The 26,501-nt window shown below is 35.1% G+C and overlaps 2 protein-coding genes and 1 long non-coding RNA gene across 23 annotated transcripts in view; 1 reads left to right on the forward strand and 2 right to left on the reverse strand.

The window, feature by feature from the left end:
* rufy3 (RUN and FYVE domain containing 3) overlaps positions 1 to 26,501 on the forward strand; it is an 881,807-nt gene that overhangs the window by 639,316 nt on the left and 215,990 nt on the right. The window lies entirely within an intron of this gene.
* The window catches only part of LOC148679708 (uncharacterized), an 890,299-nt gene that overhangs the window by 244,651 nt on the left and 619,147 nt on the right, over positions 1 to 26,501 (reverse strand). The window lies entirely within an intron of this gene.
* Positions 983 to 25,551, reverse strand: LOC110439824 (uncharacterized). 21 transcript variants are annotated; one of them, XM_088650995.1, is made up of 21 exons: positions 25,227 to 25,551; positions 24,576 to 24,707; positions 24,279 to 24,398; positions 23,540 to 23,671; positions 22,591 to 22,710; positions 21,949 to 22,080; positions 20,807 to 20,926; positions 19,174 to 19,305; positions 18,701 to 18,832; positions 18,337 to 18,468; positions 14,993 to 15,124; positions 14,786 to 14,905; positions 12,235 to 12,351; positions 8,692 to 8,799; positions 7,994 to 8,077; positions 5,573 to 5,667; positions 5,351 to 5,398; positions 4,838 to 5,213; positions 4,406 to 4,559; positions 4,050 to 4,252; positions 983 to 1,313 (listed from the first exon to the last, which is right to left on the reverse strand). In XM_088650995.1, the coding sequence occupies exons 1-19, from the start codon at positions 25,309 to 25,311 to the stop codon at positions 4,501 to 4,503; spliced, it is 2,376 nt and encodes a 791-aa protein (XP_088507121.1). In that variant the 5' UTR covers positions 25,312 to 25,551; the 3' UTR covers positions 983 to 1,313; positions 4,050 to 4,252; positions 4,406 to 4,500. The 21 variants fall into 21 exon arrangements, with proteins under 21 accessions (XP_088507121.1, XP_087110053.1, XP_087110052.1 ...); XM_087253927.1 differs by having other exon boundaries at positions 14,786 to 14,908; XM_087253926.1 differs by having other exon boundaries at positions 983 to 1,294; positions 3,927 to 4,252; positions 14,786 to 14,908.

The raw sequence follows: 26,501 nt of genomic DNA on the forward strand, positions 1-26,501 counted from the left end.
CTCACATTAATAACTATAATATATTTAAATGATTTCACTAGTGCTTCATTAAGATACATTAATAGATACCAGATAAATAATATTTTAAATGTTATTTTCATTGTTGAAGTTTAAAACACTGGGTGTGCGACAAGGTGAAAACAGTCATTTTGAAACCTAAAAGGAGGTTGAATAATATGAAAATATATAATAAAAAGCTAGTATTTTTTTAAGTAGGTTTTATTATTAGTTTGACAAAGTAAGAGGAATTTGAACAAAATTATATATATATATATATATATATATATATATATATATATATATATATATATATATTTGAATATATGATCAAAGGACCTTGAAGTGCCCGTAGTTGAAGAATTACACATATATTATACTATATACTACGCCTGTTTAGAGCTAACTTACTTGAACTGTCTCAATCACCGCTTTTATCAAATTTTCAATCTGCATCATTCTCATGGTCACTAAAACCCATCTCACCCTCACTTTACTGCAGGAAGAGCCAGTTCTGACCTTTTCTTCTTTCACTTACCATAGAACATGTTGGTGCTCGCTAATACACTGTTTCCTGAATTCAAAAGTAGTATTGCCATTATATCTAGATATTATCCATAATGCAAATGCCTTTAACACATGACTTATCAACATTATAATACTAGCATTCATAGTGTTATTGTTACAACTTAAAAGATCACAGCTGACCTTGCTAGCTAGCTAACCCATAGCAATATTGCACATTACCGTCAGCCACACAGTTCATGCATAAAGCTCTCATCTATCAAGCTGATTATCTAAGAGCCGTGTGGTGCAGGAACAGATACTGAGAACAAAGTCAAGACATTATAAATTCTAGAGCACTTTTAAAATGTAGACTGTGACAAAGCAGCTAAACATAGATGAAGAACCGAGAATGAAATCAATTTTAGGAGAGTGGAGGTCAAATGCTGCTGTAGTTCTACTTAAATCAAAACCAATTAAGTTCAGTTTTATTCACTTCAGTTTAATACAAACATCATCATTAAAGCAGTTTCAATTACATTCACTTCAGATGAATACAAATGGGTGAAGCTGTAGTGTGGATGATGGAGGGTTTGATGAGTATGAGCATCCATCATGGACGGTAGGCTTATTGACACTTCTGGTGGCACATCTGGAGGGCTTGATTGTGGATATGGTGCAGTTCCAAGTAGATCACCAGGCAGATGTTTAAACAGCCAACAGGATCAATGCAGAGATTCGTCTATACCTTTAATTAAATGACACAACATCTGATGCACAGAAGCCATTGCGCCTGTTAATATGCTTGGCGACTGGTGTCAGTGGATAGCGGCATGTGCCACTGGAGCTTGTGACGTGCGCTGATGCGTTGCGTCCTGTGTCACTGAGATTGTCGCAGTACATGTTGCTGTGTGGCTCCTCTAGTGGTGACTGACAGCTCCTGCTGCTGCTGCTGACGATGCTGACTGCTGACTGAGCATGAAGTAGAGGTCTGCAGAGGTCAGATTTCTGCGGCGCGGGAATACATTTTCGAATAAAGCGCGGAAGCGGTCGATAACTGGTTGTATTTTGGACGGGAGCGGGCCGAAATATAGCGCCAAACCCACGCGAGCAAGCGAGCGAGCATGCATATGTATGTGTATGAATGAGACAGCGTTATGCTATGTTTTTCGTTGTTGCTGTGTGTGTGTATGTGTGTGTGCGTATGAGAAGTGTGTGTGTGCGCATAAATGAGAGAGCTTTGCCTGTGTGTGTGTGTGCTTCGTGCTTGTGTGTGTGTGTGTGTGTGTGTGTATGCTTGTGTTGTGTGTTTATACAGACAGCTTGTAATAGGCTGTCTGGACTCTGTATAGCTGGGTGGTTTTCGGTTTTGTTCTCATCCCACCCCCTCTTTGAGCGGGATCGGGCGCGGCGGGTAGAAAATGGGGCAGGGCAGGCAGCGGGACAAAAAATGCTGAATATAAGCGGGAGCGGTCGGGTTCGGGCTAAAACCTGGCGGGAGCGGGATTCAAATTTGCAGATCTCTAGCATGAAGTAGGTTGTGTAACACACACACTCAACGACAGAACAATATTTCATATTATATTAATATTAAATATAATTACGATATTGTATGACAATTATATTAACTACAGATCAAAATGATATAATATAACAAAATAATAATCATATAGTATTCAAATTATTATAAACTATATAAATGATTAGCCGTCCTGTGAAATTGTAATTCTTTTAATAATATATTTATATAAATTTCATCTAAATATTATAATATTATAAACTATATATTATATATTTATATGTACACGTGTTTCTAAGTTGAAGAATATTTTAAAAGCATATAAAACATAGTTTGAATAACTAATTTTCAATAATAAATGTCTTGGGAACACTTTACAATAAGGGAGTATGAGTTAATGTTAGTTACTGCATTAGGTAACATGAATTACCAGTGAACAACACATCAGTTATGCAACACTTAATCGTTGTTAATGTTAATTAAACATATATTAATCTGCTATTTAATACATGATGTAACACGAACTGATGCTGAGAAATGACTATTATTCAACACTACATATTATTTGTTAATGTTAACTTACTCGTCTTCTAATGCACCACTTCACATTCATTCTTTATAATTACATAACGTTTACCTACACATACATTAATGCTAATTAATCTAATTAGCAATACTAAATCTCACATGTAAACTAAACACTAGAGTTAATTATTAATACATTATTGAACACACTAGTTAATGCATTAGTTATATAATGACCATATATAATTAATATAATAATAAACAATAAATAAGGGTGTCACACCAGATGACAACAAAACTATTTTTTAGTGGTTTCAAAAAAGTGAATTATGTGATAAAGTTCAATTATGACAATATTAATAATATTCATTTTTGTCATGTGTGACGGTGAAAATGCAAAGTGATGTCGACGTACATTGCAGTGTTCATTTGTACAACAATATTAGGCTTCTGTATTTTAAAATTAGTTTCATGTCCCTTTAAATGTATTAGGTCATTTATTTAGGATTTTGTATCACGTACAGCTATTCCAGTAATTCCTCACTTTACTTTTTCCAGTGGATAATTAACTAAAAGAAAGCAACTAGTTATTCATGTTAAACTTTTGTATAAAACTGCACTTCTTATGCAAATTGATGTTTTTGCACTTTCTACTTTGTGAAATGAACTAAATGAAAACTAAACATTCAAAAATTACACATTTATTTTTTGTTTTTGCTTCAATCAAAATTATTTTCAAATATGTTTTTTTATAATTTTTGTGCATACTCTAATCTTCAAATTACAACTTAGAAATGATCATTTTAATTTACAGAATTTTTAAAATTCTAATATAATTTATATAAGTTTTTATAATTATATTTTCTATCTTTTTGCATTATATTTCATTTTTATAGCAGTGTTGCTGATATTACCACAATTACATTACAGTATGTTTAGTGAACGACAAAATAATAAAACACTTAAGTAAAATCTCTAACTTGGTGATTTTTAATTAAACCAAACTACATATTTTACATTATTTTCAGATTTTTTCTTTAAACAAATTATCTTACGCTGTTTTAGCATTACAGTGCAGTAATAATATGAATATTTCTAAGCCCAGTATGTTGTATAAACAAACTCTGCATTGTAATAAATATTATTTTTGGTGGTTTTTATATTAATAATGAAATATTGTTCTGTTGTTAAGTGTGTGTGTTACACAACCTACTTTATGCTCAGTCAGCAGTCAGCATCGTCAGCAGCAGCAGCAGTAGCTGTCAGTCACCACTAGAGGAGCCACACAGCAACATGTACTGCGACAATCTCAGTGACACAGGACGCAACGCATCAGCGCACATCACAAGCTCCAGTGGCACATGCCGCTATCCACTGACACCAGTCGCCAAGCATATTAACAGGCGCAATGGCTTCTGTGCATCAGATGTTGTGTCATTTAATTAAAGGTATAGACGAATCTCTGCATTGATCCTATTGGCTGTCTAAACATCTGCCTGGTGACCTACTTGGACCTGCACCATATCCACGATCAAGCCCTGCAGATGTGCCACCAGAAGTGTCAATAAGCCTACCAGAGTGTGCCAGTGGTTTCTGTCCATCAGGTGTCTATCTTTTTGCTGAACCACTTATGATCAATAATATCCTCCAAAGTGGGTCCATCGTCAACATTGAAACCGAAGCACATTTTCAGAAGATCTCTGCATTCTGTAGAAACGGAGAGAATTGATTAATCCTGTATGTTCTCACATGCCTAACATGAAAACTGTATATGAAGTTAGACTTAATTTTACATTTTTACAGTCTTGACAACACTGTCCAATTATATCTGAACAGCACTTTGTTGAGTTATTGTCTCACCTTTGGATACACTGGGGTGAAATCTTGGATACTCAACCATAGAGCGAAGGGGCCAATATCCATTCACCATCCTTGCCAGGAGTCTTGCCACACACTCAACAGTTTCTTCTAGAGCGAGAATGCTGGTAACATCTGCAGTAGATTTGGTCAAATCCTGTAAGCAACAGATTTGTGAGTTAGAAGAGTAGAACAGCAATTTACTGTAAAATAATTAAGTGATCAAAACTATTTCATTACAAGTGGTCAGTGTAAAAGTAGGAGATCAATAAGCTGGGATATTAATAAGCAGCATTAAAAAACTAAAAACAATCAGTGCAAATTCTCCAGCATAACAGCCAGCATGAATTCTGAAATCTAGAACTGCCGGTGACCAGCAATACCAGCAATGAAAGAAAGGTTTCAGCAGGAGAGGTGAAGAGAAAAGCATCTTACCAGCGTGCGGTTTTAAGTCGCCCGCAATGTAATCACTGCAGCCAAAACCAATCAACTTGACTTGAAGGGTCTTTGGATTCACCAGGATGTTTTCTTCATAGATTGCTCTATGGTCAATGCCATGCTCCAGGCAGTGTTCTAATGCAATTAGGATCTGCAGGATCAAGAGTCGCGCTACACTTTCAGTCAAGGGACCATTGTTTCTCCTGAAGAATGCAGTCAAGGTCATACTCGGCTGCATGTACTCCATGACCAAAACATCATATTCCTCCACTTCAAAAAAGTCATACAACTCTATGATGTGGGGACATAAGGAAGGCTTCTTCAGTTCAAGCATTATTCTGGCCTCCGAAGTCGGGTAAAAGACACGTCCAGGCTAGAGAAAAATATTAGAAAAAGGTTAGAGCATGTGAACTGTATAATGTATCTGCACAATTATAACTGTATAATATAATGTGTTTAATATAGATTCAACACATATTCAGATATATTCATTGTGTTGTGTTTACTTACTTTCCGATTTATGTAACAGTTCGGCATATAAACGAATTTCAGGGCAACCTGCAAAAGAAACAAAATATTAATATTTTTTCCCCAAAGCAATGAAAAAAACAATCATAATAAATCCAATAATACATGTGTATAATCCAACATGGACATGCGTCGATATGCACACCACTTCCTTTACAAGAAGAAAAAATTAAGTAAACAACATGTGCAGCAAAAGTGACTTACCTTTTTTCCATCAGATTTGCGTGTTGCCACGTAGACAGTGCCATAGATTCCCTTTCCTAGCTTCCTTCCAAGCTCATATTTGTCAAGAGGAGATCCTGAAAAACAAACAAAAGGATTATGACAGTTTACCAGGATTGCTCATTTCTGTTTTTGTCTTACTGTGATAGTAGGAGAATATATTTCTGTTGAGGTTCAGCGTGCTATAAAACTGTGTTTGCTTACTGACAAAAATATAAAACTTAAAAATGCCAAAACTGACATTTTGGCCTCCAGATGCCGAAGCGCAGATGTTTCAAAACTAGTGCTGGGAAAAAATTGATCACGATTAATCATAGTATATTTATTATATATATAGACACATGCATGCAAACGATTTACATAGATTTAGCTACAAATTCATATTTATCAGTCAAACTGCTATAAACACCCACACACACACTTCACCAGCACGTTCGTGTCTCTCTATGTGTGTACGAGACTTTGCATTGACTCTTTTGGCAGCTTTTCCATGCGTTTTACATCTCAGATAATGAAGTCGCAAAAGATATGTAGATGATTTATATTACATACACCTGCATATTCCGGATATATGTGAAAGACATCGTGTGACACGTTAAGTTAAAAACACAGGATACCTCTCCTAACTCTCGTGAAGCAGCAAAAAATAAATCAAGGCTCACACAGGTCACATCCCACATCTTGTGCTCTATTCTTCTTTCAAGATATCTTACAGAAAATAACTTAATCCAAGCATCAGAGAAAAAGAAAGTCTCGCGCACATGCGCTTGTTACAGAAAGTTCACACATTCACACACACACACACACACACACACACACACACATAGACACACACAAAGGCAAGGTCTCTCAAAGGAGCTGCACCCCATTTTTACTTGTTACAGACACTTGTCAGATTTTATTTTAGAGAGCAGGCAGGAAGTTGACTGACTGTTTAAACAGCAGAAAAGTGCGTGCTTGTACGGGTGTGACGTGGAGCCGATCCGCGAATCGCAGTACATTATGACGATGACCAATCAGAGTCACTTGAGGGCGGGCCTTTCAGAGGAACTAGGAAATATATCAGTTGTTTTCATGTTAGCAGAGAAGCTGTTTAGAATCAAAGTGAGATTTATGAAAAAATAAGATGATTTCCTTCAAGTGAAACATGAGCACACATTGCTTTGCATCTTATTAACACAACCAAGCCTTAAAATTACATTCTGGACCACTCCTTTAAAAAACACATCAAATATCAATACTAATGTAGGATAATATTATGTTCTAAGAACTTTCTGTCCCCAGAGTTATACATGCTGTATTTACAGATTAATGAACGCTAAAAGCAATGTGTCTGATGCTTTCCTACTTTTTGTCTTATTAGTGAAGTTAAATGAGCACTGAGACTATAAGCCCCTTTTCCTTGTCTTCCATGTTTTGGGAATAATGAGAATATTTCCATCACTGAAATGTAAGACTCTCCATTGTTGGTTTTTGTCTGTTTCTGCTGAGAGAAAATTCTCATTTAACATTAATTTGAATTCAGCAATTTATTATTTAAAAAGTGAATTAATTAAACTAAGAAGTAACTCGCTTTACATTTTTTCAAATAGTAACTCAAAATTTTTACTGAATACTTTACTCATTACTTAGAAAAGTAAGATTATTAGGTAACTCACGTTACTTGTAATGCGTTATCCCCAACACTACATATATATTATATAACACACGCACATATATTATGTCAAAACAAACTTTTATTTAGACGTGATTAACCGTGATTAACCTTTGCTCAGCACCATTGAAACACTGATCTAAAACACAAGTGTCACATACATTCGGTGATCCGAGACTTGACATCCTTTCTAAATCTGCATTTGATTGACTGAAAATCCACACAATCGCACACAGCCTAGTGGGCAGTGCGGCAACATGTACTGTAACTACAGCACATTGCAGATGCTCTGAGTTCAAATCCTGGCTTGTGGACCTTCCTACTCTTTCTCTTAAACTTTGCATTTATTTACAAAGAGTTTATTCAGATGTCAGACCGAACACATTACAAGAACAAAACTATGAAACCACATATTTTAAATGTTTATTACATGCTTTGCCCTGGATTCAAACTCATGACAACTGCATTCCAGATGTGAACATTATCCACAATCCAATCACTTGATGGAATGAATGTTTTACACAACATATTATATTTCCTCAACTGCTTCTCTGTCAAAGCGGTTTCAGACCAACAGATTTCACTGTAGAGACACATTTGCTTTGACTGTTTCAGTTTTTCATGAATCCTCGCTCTGCCCACCACTATTCAAAACTATACAGAATTTACTGGAGATTTTTCAGGAGAAACATGATACCATGTTACAGAAATTACAGGAGAAATGTGAGGTCTTGCGATAGAAGACTGACCTGGGCCGGTGTCTCTTCTACAAAAATATGGATCATCATCGTCATCATCCAGAAAATGTTGCTCAGCATTTCCTTCTCTGCTTCCTTAAGGGGATTACAATGAACAAAGGTTTATTATTGTGAGATGAACAGGACCCATCATTTATAGCTTTAGCTTGTTTTTATTACACCATTCCAGCACCTCCATTCTTCAGCATAAACATTCCTTGAACACTGTTCACCCCTGACTCCACCCACTTCCACTTACATGACTTAAACACACATTAAGCTACAGATATTATTTATTAGGGGTCTAAACCTTCACAGGTCTCATGGTTTGGTTACAATTATCATGTCACTGATTTGATCTAATTCCACATCATGATGAATTCCATACACACAGTTTTTAATATTCCTACACATGAACACAATTTTGTTATTTAATACAAAACTACAAAAACAAAAACATTCAGATATACGAACTGAACTTTTAATTGGATCAGCTCAAAGAAAACATGCTTCCTGAATATATCCAACAAAACTCAAATATGGCAAGGTTTATACCACCCTTTCAAACTGATTACAATTTCATTTGGTTTGACCATGTTTATTCCATTGAGGTGTTTATATGAAGCATTTATCATTCGGATTAAACTTTTAAACCAATTTAAAGGCTCCATGTAAACACACCTACATTGTTTTTATCAAAGTAAACTGACCTGAGCTGGTGCCGGGTTCTTCAATTTCATCAGGAAACTGTGATGGTTCACTGCTTGCTGCCGGCATCAAGTCCTCCTGATCTTCATCCACCTGAGAAGCTTCTTCAACTAAAGTGGATTAAATATATAAAAAGTTTCATCATTTTTATAATATAAATACATTTCATATTCTAATTTTTATTTTATTTGAACAAGTGATTAGAATCTGTTACTGTTTCTTTAAACGAAAATATTTTAAACTTTAAACTTTAATTTTAAACTTATTACCACAAGAATATTACATACACAGCAAATTCATTGGTGTTAAATTTCAAGTGTTGTGGTAATTCAGAGTAAAGTGTTAAAATTCTAGAGTTAGATAAAGGTAAAATAACCCTCTCAGCGTTGGAAGCTGATTTGCCTCCTTGTCATACAGAGTAACATATAAGAAGAAAACCCTTGTATTTGAGAAACTAATCAGAGTGTCTGAAATCTCGCCACACCCTCATTCACCTGGCCCTTAAATTGGTCAATTAGTTTAGTCCACTAGACAGAGTGAATGACCACAAATAAGTGAATTCAGACACCTGCTGTTGAACACCTGCTGTTAACAAGCACAATCACTGAAGGAATAAGAAATTGAAGGAAGAAATAAATCTACAGACACAGCCTCACACCAAACCAACTGAATTAAAACAGAGAATTAAACAACTCCATTAAATAATAGTATAAGCAGCTTCACTGATACAGTTTGACTTCATTTCTGTAAGAATATTTGACAATGAACAGAGGTTATTTTTTTATTATTAAAAATATTTCATTTGACCTCACCATCATAGAGATCAGAGGCTGCTTATTTGAGTTCTTGAAGCTTTACGCTTATATCCTAATGTTTCTAAAACTCATTAGCTATAACAAGAAAGGTCAAGAGAAACTACACTGTTTATGCTTAATTGTTATAGATTTAATTTCAGGTGTTTATTAAGTTGATTCATAATAATATGCAAATATAGTTGAATTAAAGCTGCATGGGACAATACTACTGGCATTCTGCTGCTCTTCAAAGAAAATTCAACAAACAATTAGGATGCAATTAATAATTAGAGTGTTATGCACTAAACATTCAAGCTCCAGCTTGCTCATATAACACACAGGTATCAAGAATCAGGATATGAACCTCAACCGTGGTTGCTGAAAAAAAAAAGCTGCATAGTTCATGCCGCAATGCATGCTGGGTGCCAGCATAGTACAAAGCTCCCAGCATGCATTGCAGCATGAATAAATTATGCAGCTTTATGTTCTTACAATCTCTTTATTTTCCTTTATTTTGTGTTGTTTTTGGGAGGTGATATTTCAGTAGTGTTTTTTTTTTTACTTGATTTTTATTTTTTTGTTTGTCACCATCATTGAGATTCAAAGACTAATTGTTGATGTCTGGGTGTTTATAAGTTCTGCCATAGATCAAACATTCTCATTGTAAATATTTTTTTTATTTTATTGGAGCTTCAGGGGTTTCATTTATGTATATTATTTATTTCTCACACATAACTAATATGATATTCAGTTAGAAAACAAGCAGGAAAGGAAGGCTATATTATCAATAATAATCACTTTAGACTGACACTTTAGTTTTCTTTCGGCTTTCCATGCTTTATGTTTAAATAGTGTAATTAACACTATCTACAGCAGCCAAAGTAGAAGACATTTATAGTAAGAAGTTGAAGAGGCTGACTAAAGCAGACTCTGTCCTCCATCATGGTGACTTCAAATGAACAACGGAAATTTTATTAAGAGCTTTTGTTCACATGACAGAAATAAAGTCACTGGTCAGTAATAGGTGAAGCTCCATGATAAGTTGTTTAATTTGATGAGTTTTTTTTAAAGATGTTGAAAAATAAGATTTTTTATTGTGTAATTTGTTTTATTTTTATTGATTATTATTTTATTTAGAGTTTTTTTTTTCTCAGTTGATTTCATCTTTGGTTTTGGCTTGTGTTTTTCTGTCCTTCAGTGATTCTGCTTGTTAACAGTTGTTCATCAACAATTCTCAATCCTCCTTTAATTAGACACTTAATTTTCTCGTTAACTTCATCACTGTCTAAGTGTTCAGCCCTCTGTAGTGAGGACACTAGTGAGGATTTTGCTCTGGAATTTAAGGCTTACGTGTGTTCGAATGAAAAATACAGACAATGGGATTTGTTTTTAACAGAAATATTCTGGAAACTGAATTTACGAATGTAAAATGTTGAAAACAGCAGATTACTGGCAACCACTGCTGCCAGTATTTTGACATACATTTAACAGATATTTTACACAATAAGAGTTTGCTAATTAACACTCTGGGTGTTAAAAATTTTAACACTTTCAAAAATGTTATTTTAACACTTATAGTGGTTCCCAAATAAACACTGAGGGAGTGTTAATTTTAACTCTAAGGTAGTTAGATCTACCAAATCTAAAATTTGCAGTGTGAGATCGATAAAAATACAGACTGTTGAATGTGCTTTTAACAGAAATATTCTGTAAACTGAATTTATGAATGTGAAAAACAGCAGATTACTGGCAACCACAGCTGCTGGTATTTTTCCGTAAAATCTAAAAATGAAAAAAAAGAAAGAAAAACAGCAAAACGGTTTTTGTGTTACCATTGTGGAGGATAATAGCGTCTCTGTTCAAGTCCAAGATGAACTGAGAGTATTTGATGTTATGCTGCATCTTCTTTTGTTTAAAGGTAACTGTGTAGTTACTAATGCAGTCAAAATCTGTTTGCTACTTGCCATCACACATGAAAACATTATTGCATCTAAAGACTTTACATTTTTTTGCACTAAGCTATGATTTTGTAAAATGAACAATGTATTAGTTCATGAAATATGGTTATTTTTTGTAAATTTATACAGTTATATAAAACTTCCATGTTTTTCACAAAAAGATTCTGGCAACCACAGCTGCTGGTATTTTTTCGGAAATTGGACAGATATTTTACACAACAAGAGTTTGCTAATTAACACTCTCTTGGTGTTGACAATGTTAACACTTTCAAAAGTGTTATTTTTAACACTTATAGTGGTTCCCATATAAACTCTGAGGCAGTGTTAATTTTAACTCCAAGGTAGTTAAATCTACTATCTAAAATTTGCTGTGTACAGTACAACAAAACCCAGTGGTAAAACCTACAAAAATGTGAATTTAATACCACATATTACCTGGAGAATATTACAGTACACAAAGTATTGTTGTAAATATTAAAAACACATTAAAGCAATACTATTAATTACTGCAAGAACATTACAGAAATATTACATGCAACAATACCTTACACAAAAACAACACAGTACTACACAATTACCACTCCAGATTTTTGTTCTTCTATTTATCATATGGAATACCACAGGATATTTTTGTGAGAGATGGCTTTAAATTATTACCCATGGCACTCTTTCTGAATCACAATCAGCAACGACAGTCATGTGATACTGCCTCAACTTAACAATCTGTATTTTAAGGACCAAATTGATCATAGTAGAATTGGAGAAATGAAGGGTCTTGTCATTGTAAACTGACCTGAGCTGGGGCTGGGTTCATCCCTTTCATCAGGGAACTGAGGTGGCAGCATCAAGTCCTCCTGATTTTCATCATCCTGAAAAGCTTCCTCGACTTTTCTTTTTCTGCCTCTGCGTCCTAAAGTGGAAAATATGGAAGGGTTAATTACAGATGATCACTTATTTTGGTAATCTGCATTCTAGAGCTGCACAATTCTGGCTAAAATGAGAATCGAAATTTTTTTTTTTGCCTAAAATAAAGATCAGGATTTTCTTACGAGTCTGTAGATGTAAAATAAAGGTTAATATGAGTGGGCTATGATTATTGTCATTCTCAAACATGTGGTAAAACAGCAATAGGCTTTGTGTATCTGTACTGTTAGTTAAAATGCTTAATTTTGTATAGACTTGGAATGGTGGACTTGAACAGACTTTAGATTTGTCCTGGTCATTAATGCTGATGATAGTTCTGATGTTGAATTATTGTTTCAGACATATGCTTACAATCTGTCGTTTTCTGCTTAAAATCTGTCACTGACGTCATTTTCGTGAATACAGAAGACTGGGTGGGTATTTTTTCAATTCGGCTGGTTTTGGATACTGTTTGGGCTGGCAACCCTGTGCACGCTTTCGGTTTCATTTTCACTACTAAGAGCGGTTCACTGCCCGCGCGACTTCCAAACGATCACTCTGTGCCACAAACTGTTATTTACAACTTTATTACCTGTTATTCACAGCTTATGCAGGTTCTGTTCACTAAGTAAACTTCACTCAGAGGCGTGCGCCCACATTCCCTCCCTTCCTTTGGTAACAGCTGACGGTCAGCTCACGTCACAAGTGATTTTGCAGTTGCAAATACATTACATGAAGAAAGAAATGACTTTTTGAGATGAATTGTATCTTATAAATACAGCATGTGACTTTTAACACCGTTTGGAGGTGTCCACGTTGCTGAATAACGTTTGTAAAACAATGTGAAGACTTGTGCGGCCATCATTGCTTCTCTCCTGAACTTGAAAATATGATTGACAGAATCGTAGAAATGCTGGATTAAGATTGTCTAGGGGGTCGAATCAAGATCGCAATCTTTTTATGATTAATTGCGCAGATCTACTGCGTTCATTCATATTACTACTCAGTACAGGGTGAACCTGATTAGCTTCGCAAAGACCAATCTCTCAGCTGAATATTTGCAGAGGTAAATTACGAAATGAGGATCAGGCTATTTTGGCTATATGGGGGTTCCACATGATTTCACATCGAACTACTGGTTTTCACCCCTTTAGTGACTGCTTATTAAAATATAATCCAAACCATTTGCTATACGCTCTTCTAGCGCTGGACTTTTAGAATTTCACTCTGTATTCCTGATGCGATCTGGCAGGACTATTTTAGGCTCTATGCTCCATAGGTTTGGAATTGTCTCCCAAATGAAGTGAAAGAATCCCCCAGCATTCATGATTTTAAAAAGCGTGTTAAGATTTTTACCAGATTTATGCTTTGAGTGTCAGTTTTGCACTTCATATGTGATTATTTATTTTTTTTATTATTATTATTAGACCCCCGCCAATTTCCACTCCCACAAACATCAGCCCCCCCCCCCCCCCCCCCCCAACCCTAGCCCCAAACCACATGATCTGACTATCAGTCGAATACAGATAAGATTGGTAAATTAACATTTGACTATGTTAATCCTGATTCAGGGTCAGAACTACTACTTAGTTATTTATTTTTATTTACTAATTTTGTTTGGTTCTTTGTCATTTGATTAAAACACTTCACTCTTTACTTTACAAAGTGGAATTTTAAGCACCAAAAATAAATTTTATTCACAATTTACTCTCACTCAGGTGGTTCTAAACCTTTATGTTTACTTTTTCTGGTAAACTCAAAAGAATATATTTTGAAGAAAGCTGAAACTCTCTAACCAATGACTTCCACAGCAGGAAAACAAACACTATGGAATTCAATGAAGACAGATTTCCAGCTTTCTTTAAAATATCATCATTTTTGGTTGACAGAAAAAAAAGAAAATCATAAAGGTTTGGAACAAGTATATAATTATGTTTTTTTCACCTTTTACTGGGATAGAATAGTGGAGGACAGACAGGAAAGTATTAGGACCAGAGAGAGGGGAAGGGTCAGCATAGGTCCTCGAGACGGTTATCGAACTCGGGTCGCCATGAGCACCATGGTGCTATATGACGGCACACTTAACCACTAGGCTATTGGCACCGACTGGTTTGGAACAAGTTAAGTGTGAGAAAATGATGACAGAATTTTTGGTGAAGTATATAGCTTCCTTTTTCAATTTCTATTCATATACATACTAATTTCTTATTCACCTTGTTTTTGTAAGTTTCTGCAAATACCCACACTGATGTTGGTTCTATATTTTCTAAATCTCTTGTGCTCTTATTGAAATAGTCTCTAACCTGAAGGTTATCTCAGTTACATGTATTTGAAAGTTGTTGGAAACTTTTCAGTTCATTGTCAGCAGTGATGAGACAGAAAACTATCTCTTTACTGAAAGTGGAGCTAAAGAAAAGTGTGTTTTGTGGAAGTAAACTGACCTGAGCTGGAGCTGGGTTCATCACTTCCATCAGGGAACTGTGTTGGTTTATGCTGTGTTGCCGGCATCAAGTCCTCCTGATCTTCATCATCCTTAAAAGCTTCCTCCATTTTTCTTTTTCCTGCTGAACAAAATAAATTTACCACAAATAAAGTATATCTCTTTAACGAAGCTGAAGAAAAGTGTGTTCTTGTGGTAGTAAACTGACCAGAGCTGGTGCTGGGTTCTTCACTGTCATCAGGGAACTGTGTTGGTTTATGGCGTTTTGCCGGCATCAAGTCCTCCTGATTTTCATCATTCTGAAAAGCTTTCTTGGCTTTTCTTTTTCTGCCTCTGCATCCTAAAATGGATCAAAATATGGAAGTTATTTAAAGATGATCACTTATTTTGGTAATCTGCATTCATTCATTACTACTCAGTAACTTCGCAACTACCAATCTCTCAGTCGAATATTTGCAGAGGTAAATTATGAAATGAGGATCAGGCCATTTTGGCTATTAAGGGGTTCCGCAATGTCTGATTTCACATCGAACCACTGGTTTTCTCCCCCTCAGTCGGTATATAGCATGCGTTCATGTAATTAATGCTGTAACTGAAAATAAAAATGTTTTTGGTAAATATTTTGACATGCTTGAACAAATTCACCCTCCTTGACATTTAAGTTTCACTCTCCATGATCTGTGACTGTCAGACAAGCATCTAGGCAGCAGGGATTTAATCTTTCACAATATCTGTTATATTTTATAATATTTTCAACTATTAATAATGTGAAGGCACTTTCAAATGGTAAAAGATTAACCAAAAAAAGAAGCAGGGAGTGTCAATAGTTCATGTCACATCACTCAACAACAACTAACACTTCAAACTGTTTTTGTGTGTGTGTGTGTGTGTGTGTGTGTGTGTGTGTGTGTGTGTGTGTGTGTGTGTGTGTGTGTGTTAACCAATAAGAATCTCACAATACGTTTTGCTTATTTTACTTGTACAATATTTATATTCTCAGTGTTGATTTCATCAATGAAAACAGCTTGACACAAGCAGAATCTGACAGGTCTGCTGCACCATGCAACTTGCCTGAAAGCATGGGCTCTGAACTCTGGATCTAATGAAGGAATTGCTCAAAGTAGTGGTTTATAACATAAATGAATTCTGGTTATTTTATATCTTTTTATCTACATTTTAGTCTCCTGATTTTTTGTCAACAATAATGCTTTGCCTATTCTGTGGATGAGCAGATCAGGGCATGTGCATTCATAGCGTTCAGTCTCATTATCAGCATTTCTGTTTGTGTCAAGCTGTGTATAGGCAACAAACAATTTCAGCATCTTCACTTTTGGCTGAACTATTTCTTTTTTTATATATGAAGGGCTCAGATGCAAAAGCCGCTTAACGTCACTTCCGCCAAAAATGAGCTAAAGACATAAAGCAAATGCTTTAGGCACATAGTACATGTTCATCTAAATCCCAGCATCCACACATTCAGAAATAACAGTTTGTTTGCAAAAGCCTCTAAACGCCACTTGCCTTTGACAGCAAAACCCGCTATGTCCCGAGAACCAATCAGAAGCTGTGAATCGAATCATGTTTTCAATGTAACAGCGCTCTGATACGCGGGCTTTTATGAGCAGACTGTTTTATTAATTTAGATTTTAAAAGATGGAGTTTGATGAAGTTCATGAGCCTGTCTGAATGTCAGTGAATGGCAAATGAAAATGTCCCTTGCCTCAAAACGCTGTGCATTATAAGAAAAAGAAAACACACTTTACAGTCAGAAGTGCAGCATGCATTCATGTTTTTTACGCAGTGACGCTACTTTAAATGAATCTGAATTACTTTACATTAAACGGCAACATTGTTTCACGAAAGAAGTTAAGATAATGATAAGAATTAAGAAATGATAATGTTAAGATGTAAGTAATGTCAATTTTAATGTTATTGATTAATGCACTTACTTGACAGATTTCCTTATAGTCCCTGGTTTATCAGGGGTTACCACAGCGGAATGAACTGCCACTTACTTGACAGATTTCTGTATTTTTAATTTTAGGAGGTTTGTGAATGTGTTTATTGTTTGGTAAAATAATTTCTAATTGCTTCTTTAGTGATTTTGCAACAAATTATACTTTTTTGTCCCAATATGTGGATTTACAGGGTTTTGCATAAAAAGCACAAGAGGATTTAGCTGGTTTTAACGCAAAAGAAAATATACCATGTTAAAAACCAAAGAATTGTCTAAAGTGACATTTTTGAAAAAAAAAAGTTATTTCATTTACTAGCCAATAACCTTTTCATTATCTAGAAAATGACTCGTTTGAACCTAATTATAGGTGTTTGATAGAAAATGCTTATTACAAAAAAAGTGGTCTGATGGGTTTAGAGGGTTTTGTATCTGGACTCTTCATATATATCTTTACTGGATACAATCTTATTTAAATTCCTAAGCAGTGTTTCCTGTAGGATTTTTTCCAGCTGTGAAAGCAGGCCTTTTTTATACAGATCTACCAACTACCTGTGGCGTTATTACAATGACAAATGTCGTGAGCGCAGTATTACAACTTGAGATCGCATTTATGTAATAGCCTTCAAGCATGCCAATCTTTTTTCTTGCGCGCTGATTTCCTCTGCTCATGCACAAAACTTCTTGCACAACCCCTCAAATCTGCTGCTCAAGTGCAGATCTTCTTGTGCGCTCTCAAATAAACAATGCTGAAGAACGATATAGTGCATTTATTTAACAAGTATGTCTCCAATATTTATTAGATTTGCTAGGAATATTTTTGAAGACCTACAGAGCGGTATTAATTTGTCCTGAAGTAAAGTGAAACAGCTATACATCGTGTTTGCTGGCCTCACACATCACGCACCTGTCAGTCAGTCAGCCAGCACGTAACCTTAAAGGGTTAAACAAATGACGCACAGCACTACTAGCAGTGTAATAAGGAGATATGTATAATTTTTTGTTATTTTGAAGGATTATTTTCCATGTACATAGTTTTAAAATTACATTCCAGATTCAATCCCATTATTGTTTTTATCTCTATTTTCAGATCTTGCCAAAATGTGTGAATAATATTACAATATTAAACTATGTGAAAATGATCGGCCATTGCATTTCCACATTTTCTCCATCATTCACCATTTTTTATTACAAGTTGGAAAATATTTATTTTTTCCAAATAAATTCCCTTGAATCTGGGTTAATTGTGATCATGTGTGTTTTCCACATAGATAACCATACCTCTTTTCTTATAATTACATTAGCTTCCTTTTCCATTTTATTTATTTATTTATTTATCCATAGTTTATTGATACTAATTTCTTATTCACCTTCTTTTTGTAAGTTTCTGCAAATACCCACACTGATGTTGGTTCTATATTTTCTGAATCTCTTGTGCTCTTATTGAAATAGTCTCTAACCTGAAGGTTATCTCAGTTACATGTATTTGAAAGTTGTCGGAAACTTTTCAGTTCATTGTCAGCAGTGATGAGACAGAAAACTATCTCTTTACTGAAAGTGGAGCTAAAGAAAAGTGTGTTTTGTGGAAGTAAACTGACCTGAGCTGGTGCTGGGTTCATCACTTCCATCAGGGAACTGTGTTGGTTTATGCTGTGTTGCCGGCATCAAGTCCTCCTGATCTTCATCATCCTTAAAAGCTTCCTCCATTTTTCTTTTTCTGCCTCTGCCCCCTAAAGTGGATTAAATACAATAAACTTTTTATTCAATTTTTATAATGTAAATAAATGTGATATTCTATGTTTTATTAACATTTTCTTAGAAAACAATGACAAGTGATTATAATCTGTAACAGAGTTTCTTCAAACCAAAAGACATTGTGGTTGCTTCTGTGTATTATATATTAGTTGTATATAGTTGTGTCATTGAATGGATGCAAATGTGTTCTTGTGGTAGTAAACTGACCTGAGCTGGTGCTGGGTTCTTCACTTTCATCAGGGAACTGTGTTGGTTTGCGGCGTGTTGCCGGCATCAAGTCCTCCTGATCATCATCATCCTGAAAAGCTTTCTTGGCTTTTCTTTTTCTGCCTCTGCGTCCTATAATGGATTAGATACAACAAACGTTTTATTTTCAAATTATAAATAGATTTGATGTTTTATACTTAATTAACATTTTCTTAGAAAACAACGACAAGTGATTATAATATTTAACAGTTTCTTCAAACCAAAAGACATTGTGGTTGCTTCTATGCATTTTATATAGTTGTGTCATCGAATGGTTGCAAATCCCAATTTAACATTCCTATTCATGATATATCTCTAACAAAAATGGGCTTTAGTGATCCTGCTGTCCTGCTGAACAAACTAAATTTACCACAGAACAGTATTTCTCTTTAACGAAGCTGAAGAAAAGTGTGCTCTTGTGGTAGTAAACTGACCTGAGCTGGTGCTGGGTTCTTCACTGTCATCAGGGAACTGTGTTGGTTTGCGGCGTGTTGCCGGCATCAAGTCCTCCTGATCTTCATCATCCTGAAAAGCTTTCTTGGCTTTTCTTTTTCTGCCTCTGCATCCTAAAGTGGATCAAAATATGGAAGGGTTAGTTATTAGGGATGTAACGGTATCAGAATTTCACGGTACGGTAATACCTCGGTATGAATGTCATGGTACGGTATTTATTGAATCATTTACAGGAAAAAACAAAACTTATGAAAATACTCCAAAAAAGTGCCAAAAGTGTCAATGACATACAAATTAGCCATCTATCTGTAAGCTTTGAAACAGGAACTTCAATTTTAATAACAAAAAAATATTAAACCATGTAAAAAAAATTAAGTTTCAATTTAGTATTGTTGAAAACTCATCACATTCAACATTTAATCACTCACTCACTTAGATAGAGATGGGTTTTAAGGAAAATTATCATATAACTATAATCTGGTAAAAGCTGGTATCTCTGGGTATTTACAATGTCCTCTACAACAGAAAAAAACCCTCTCATTTGGGACTGAGGTTTCTGGGACAGAGAGATATGACTTGGCCCAGGTTGACAGCAGTGGGTAACGTTGTGCATTGTCTTTCCCCCACTTGAGAGGACAAACCATGAGCGCGACAACACAGCTGATAAGAACTCGCGCGACAACACAGCTGATAAGAACTCGCGCGACAACACAGCTGATAAGAACTCGCGCGACAACACCACTATTCAGTACGCGCGCGGCGACAACACCCAGCTCTTTTTCATCCCCGCTTCTAGCAGCACACTCCATTTCCGCATTACTGGATCTGTAGCGACAACAGACCGCAAGGGATTATGGCCAAGCCTGGGCTGATGGGAATTGTAGTTTCCGGTACCTCCCGTTCGCTTCATTCGCCTGAGCAAATTTTCTCAGAAGACCTATAGTTTTACCGAGTCATGCGACTACGGTAATATCGGAAAAATTTATATTGCGGTATGACGGTATTTACAATACCATTACATCCCTATTAGTTATAGATGATCACTTATTTTGGTAATCTGCATTCATATTACTACTCGGTATAGGGTGACCCCGAATAGTCGCAGCTTAGCAACTACCAATCTCTCAGTATATTTGCAGAGGAAAATTACGAAACGAGGATCAGGCCATTTGGCAATATGGGGGTTCCTCAATGTCTGATTTCACATCGAACGACTGGTTTTCTCCCCTTAAGTTGATATATAGCCTGTTTTTACACCAACTTCAACCAGATTTATGTTTTTCTGCATGTCATGTTTTACTCACAATTTACTCCTCCTCAAGTGGTTCCGAACCTTTATGAGAGTATTATTACTAAAAGAATATATTTTGAAGAAAGCTGAAACCCTCTAATCATTGACTTCCACAGCAGGAAAACAAATACTATGGAATTCAATGAAGACAGGTTTCCAGCTTTCTTCAAAATATTATCTATTTTGGTTGACAGAAAAAAGAAAATACAAAAGGTTTGGAACAAGTAAAGCGTGACTAAATGATGACAGAACTTTCATTTTTGGTGAAGTATATCTCTTTAACAAAGCTGTAGAAAAGTGTGTTCTTGTGGAAGTAAACTGACCTGAGCTGGTGCTGGGTTCTTCATTGTCATCAGGGAACTGTGATGGTTCACAACGTTTTGCCGGCATCAAGTCCTCCTGATCATCCTGAAAAGTCACCTCGAGTTTTCTTTTTCTGCCTCCTAAAGTGGATTAGATACAATAATTTTTTTTTTTTATAAAATTTTGTTAACATAAATAGATTTTATAATCTTTATTGTATTAAGATTTTCTTTAAAAACAATTAACAAGTGATTATATCTGAGACAGAGTTTCTACAGACAAAATAATTTTTTAGACACTGTAATTGCTTTTAAGTATTTTACACATTTCGCATAAACCCAATTTAACACTTTAAGTTGGGATTTAGTGGGGCTTTTCTGATCCTACTGTCCTGCTGAACAAAATAAATTTACCACAGAACAAATAAGCTGAGCAAAATATGACAGGATCACCACAGCACTTTCTGTAGTGGAGTATCACAACAATTTAGAGCTATGCATGTGATTTTTCTGTTGTTTTCATGAGGCAATATTAACTCATTACACTCAAAAAAAGGAAACAAGCCACTTTTTAGATTTGCAAAACAGAAACATGTCTTATGGAAAAGAATAGAACGAGTTTAGTTCTGTTAAATGATTTATTCTAGTTGTTTAAAACTACATGAAGAAATAATCAAATGAATTAGATAAGAGCTTGTTTATTCAAAGAGATTTAAGCTTTTTCTGTTGTTTTCATGTGGCAATATCAACTCATTACCACAAGATTCCAGGAATATTACATACAGTACAACAAAACCCTGTGGTAAAACCTACAAAAATGTTAAATTATTACCACATTAAAATGGACACTACTACAGTACACAAAGTATTGTTGTAAAAATTACAAACATATTAAAGCAATACTATTAATTACTGTAAGAACATTACAGAAATATTACACGCAACAATACCTTACACAAAAACAACACAGTACTACACAATAACCACTCCAGTTTTTTTGTTTTTCTGTTTTATCATATGGAATACCACAGGATATTTTTGTGAGAGATGGCGATGGTAACGACAGTCATGTGATATTGCTCAACTTAACAAACTGTATTTTAAGGACCAAATTTATCATAGTAGGATTGGAGAAATGAAGGGTCTTGTCATGGTAAACTGACCTGAGCTGGTGCTGGGTTCATCACTGTCATCAGGGAACTGTGTTGGTTTGCGGCGTGTTGCCGGCATCAAGTCCTCCTGATCTTCATCATCCTGAAAAGCTTTCTTGGCTTTTCTTTTTCTGCCTCTGCATCCTAAAGTGGATCAAAATATGGAAGGGTTAATTACAGATGATCACTTATTTTAGTAATCTTCATTCATTCATTACTACTTGGTATAGGATGACCCTAAATAGTCAAAACTTTGCAACGACCAATCTCTCAGCTGAATATTAACAGAGGTAAATTATGAAATGAGGATCAGGCCATTTTGGCTATATGAGGGTTCCTCAATGTCTGATTTCACATCGAACTACCGGCTTTCTCCCCTTAAGTTAATATATATTGCCTGTTGTTTTACCAATTTTTGCTAGATTTATGCTTTTTTGAGTGCTAGTTTTGCACTCCATATGTCTTTTTTTTTTAATGATTATTATCAGACTCCCGCCAATCTCCACTCCCACAAACACCAGCCCTCCTCAACCCCGACAGGAAAAAAATACTATGGAATTTAATGGAGACAGGTTTCCAGCTTTCTTCAAAATATCATCTTTTTTTGGTTTAACGAAGCGGTAGAAAAGTGTGTTCTTGTGTTAGTAAACTGACCTGAGCTGGTGCTGGGTTCATCACTGTCATCAGGGAACTGTGATGGTTTATGGCGTTTTGCCGGCATCAAGTCCTCCTGATCATCCTGAAAAGTCACCTGGAGTTTTCTTTTTGTGCCTCCTAAAGTGGATTAGATACAAAATTTGGTTTTCATAAAATGTTCATAACATAAATAGATTTTATCATCTTTATTGTATTCAAATGTTCTCTGTGACAGAGTTTTTTCCAGACAAAAGGATTTTTTAGACACTGTGGTTGTTTGTAGGCATTTTACACATTTGTGTAATTGAACGGTCGCATAAACCCAATTTAACACTTAACTTGGGCTTCAGTGGGGCTTTACTGATCCTACTGTCCTGCTGAACAAAATTAATTTACCACAGAACAAATAAGCTGAGCAAAATATGACAGGATCACCACAGCACTTTCTGTAGTGGAGTATCACAACAATTTAGAGTTATGCATGTGATTTTTCTGTTGTTTTCATGTGCTAATATCAATTTATTACCACAAAATTCCAGGAATATAACATACAGTACAACAAAACCCTGTGGTAAAATCTACAAAAATGTTAAATTATTACCACATTAAAATGGACACTACTACAGTACACAAAGTATTGTTGTAAAAATTACAAACATATTAAAGCAATACTACTAATTACTGTAAGAACATTACAGAAATATTACATGCAACAATACCTTACACAAGAACAGCACAGTACTACACAATTACCACTCCAGATTTTTTTTCTTCTATTTATCATATGGAATACCACAGGATATTTTTGTGAGAGATGGCTTTAAATTATTACCCATGGCACTCTTTCTGAATCACAATAATTAACAACAGTCATGTGATAGTGTTCGACTTTACAATCTGTATTTTAAGGACCAAATTGATCATAGTAGAATTGGAGAAATGAAGGGTCTTGTCATGGTAAACTGACCTGAGCTGGTGCTGGGTTCTTCACTGTCATCAGGGAACTGTGCTGGTTTATAGCGTTTTGCCGGCATCAAGTCCTCCTGATCTTCATCATCCTGAAAAGCTTCCTTGGCTTTTCTTTTTCTGCCTCTGCATCCTAAAGTGGATCAAAATATGGAAGGGTTAATTATAGATGATCACTTATTTTGGTAATCTGCATTCATTCATTACTACTCGGTATAGGGTGACCCTAAATAGTCAAAACTTTGCAACTACCAATCTCTCAGCTGAATATTAAAAGAGGTAAATTATGAAATGAGGATCAGGCCATTTTGGCTATATGGGGTTTCCTCAATGTCTGATTTCATATCGAACTACCGGCTTTCTCCCCTTAAGCTGATATATATTGCCTGTTGTTTTACCAATTTTTACCAGATTTATGCTTTTTGAGTGCTAGTTTTACACTGCATATGTAATTAGTTTTTTTTTTTTTATAATTATTATCAGACTCCCGCCAATCTCCACTCCCACAAACACCAGCCCCCCTCAACCCAGACAGGAAAACAAATACTATGGAATTCAATGAAGACAGGTTTCCAGCTTTCTTCAAAATATCATCTATTTTGGTTGACAGAAAAAAAGAAAATAAAAAAGGCTTAGAACAAGTAAAGTGTGAGTAAATGATGACAGAATTAAAATTTTTGGTGAAGTATATCTCTTTAACAAAGCTGTAGAAAAGTGTGTTCTTGTAGAAGTAAACTGACCTGAGCTGGTGCTGGGTTCTTCATTGTCATCAGGGAACTGTGATGGTTTACGGCGTTTTGCCGGCATCAAGTCCTCCTGATCATCCTGAAAAGTCACCTGGAGTTTTCTTTTTGTGCCTCCTAAAGTGGATTATATACAAAATTTGTTATTCATGAAATGTTCATAACATAAATAGATTTTATCATCTTTATTGTATTAAAATGTTCTCTGTGACAGAGTTTTTTCCAGACACTGAGGTTGTTTGTAGGCATTTTACACATTTGTGTAATTGAACGGTCGCATAAACCCAAACCGACCTGAGCTGGTGCTGGGTTCATCACTGTCATCAGGGAACTGTGCTGGTTTATGGCGTTTTGCCGGCATCAAGCCCTCCTGATTTTCGTCATCCTGGAAAGCTTCATCGACTTTTCTTTTTCTGTCTCTGCTTCCTAAAGTGGATTAAATACAATAAACCTTTTATTCAATTTTCGCAACATAAATAGATTTTATATTCTTTATGGTATTAAAATGTTCCTAGATGACAATGACAAGTGATTATCTGTGACATACTTTCTTTAGTGGAGTATCACAACAATTTACAGTTATGCATGTGATTTTTCTGTTGTTTTCATGATGCAATATATCAACTCATTGCCACAAGAATACAACAGGAATATTACATACAATACAAAAAGTCCTGTGGTAAATACTACAAAAATGTGAAATACCACATTTTACCTGGAGAATATTACAGTACACAAAATACTGTGGTAAATACCAGAGATATATGAAAGTTATACAGTTCATTACAGGAATATTACATACAACAAAACTACACGACAAAAACAACACAGTACTAGACAATTACCACTGCAGGTTTTGTTTATTTTGTGTATAACTGTATTTTAAGGACCACATTTATTAAATTAGAACTGGAGAAATGAAGAGTCTTGTCATAGTAAACTCACCTGAGCTGGTGTTTTCTGCTTCAGGGCGGGAACAATTGCTTGTTTCCCCCTTAAAAAAAACAATCATCTTCCAAATGTACTCCATTTCTGTTAGTTTCAACAACAAGTAAATATGGAAATTCAAAATAGCAAAGCTGATAAATCTCGATAATTCTCGCACTGAGCTTCTTTCACAAACTCGATCTAACAGCTGTAAATACTTTTTGTGCTTGAACTAATTGGAAGATTACTACTGAAAACTGTGTGTGTGTGTGCGCCTGTGAACCCCGCGTTCTGTAACGTCATTATTAGAACGCGGGTTCCCAAGGTGATCCAAGATGGTTGTGATGTAGGTAATCGTCATCATTTTTCAGGGTTTCAAAGGTGAAGTGTTATGTTAACCCACTGCTTAATATCAGAGATTCATTCATTCATTCACTTTTCGGTTTAGTCCCGGTAATAACATTATACAAATAAGTGTGGACGTTGTATAAGTTTTTGACATACTGGCTGCAGGGGTAAAATTGATACCCGTCACAGCTAAATGCGCCTGCCACGGTTAACGTAAATGCGGCCGCCTATGGCAAGCCTTTTTAGCATTTCAACCTTTATTCTTACTATCTATAAATATATTTAAATATATTTCTAATTATATTTTGACGAGTGATAATTATAATTTGACTAGTCAGAATGAAAATTAGAAATTCGAGATCTCTGTAAATGTATTTTGACTAGTCAAAACTTAATGAAGATATCTCTAATGATGTTGTGGATATCTCTAAAATATGCGTCATGTATCCGTGTATATATATAATGGTAATTAGAGATACCTATAACCGTTTCGACTAGTCACAATTATAGTTGAAGATATTTGCATTGTATTTTTAACTATATATATATATATATATATATATATATATATATATATATATATATATATATATATATATATATATATATATATATATATATATATATATATAAACAGATGCAACTGTCTCGGATAAAAAAAAAAACAGTATTATGAACTTATATTTATGAACTTATTATAATTTTACGGCATGAAAAACTCCAGTATAAAAGGAAGCTGAATATTTTATAGTACAAAAAGAGCTGTATTATCAATAATTGTATCTCCTTTATCACAAGTAGAGCTGGAATCCTCTTTCCATGTACGTTGTGAAGTGTTAAGAGTTGCTCCAGATCTTACCTCTTGAAGAGAGAGTTGACAGTAAACAATAGCAAACAATAATGTACAGCAGTAGGCCATCTATATAAAAGTGAATAAAAACGTTA

Source organism: Danio rerio, chromosome 5 (assembly GCF_052040795.2).
Source record: "Danio rerio strain M-AB ecotype USA chromosome 5, GRCz13ab, whole genome shotgun sequence".
NCBI lineage: Eukaryota > Metazoa > Chordata > Actinopteri > Cypriniformes > Danionidae > Danio > Danio rerio.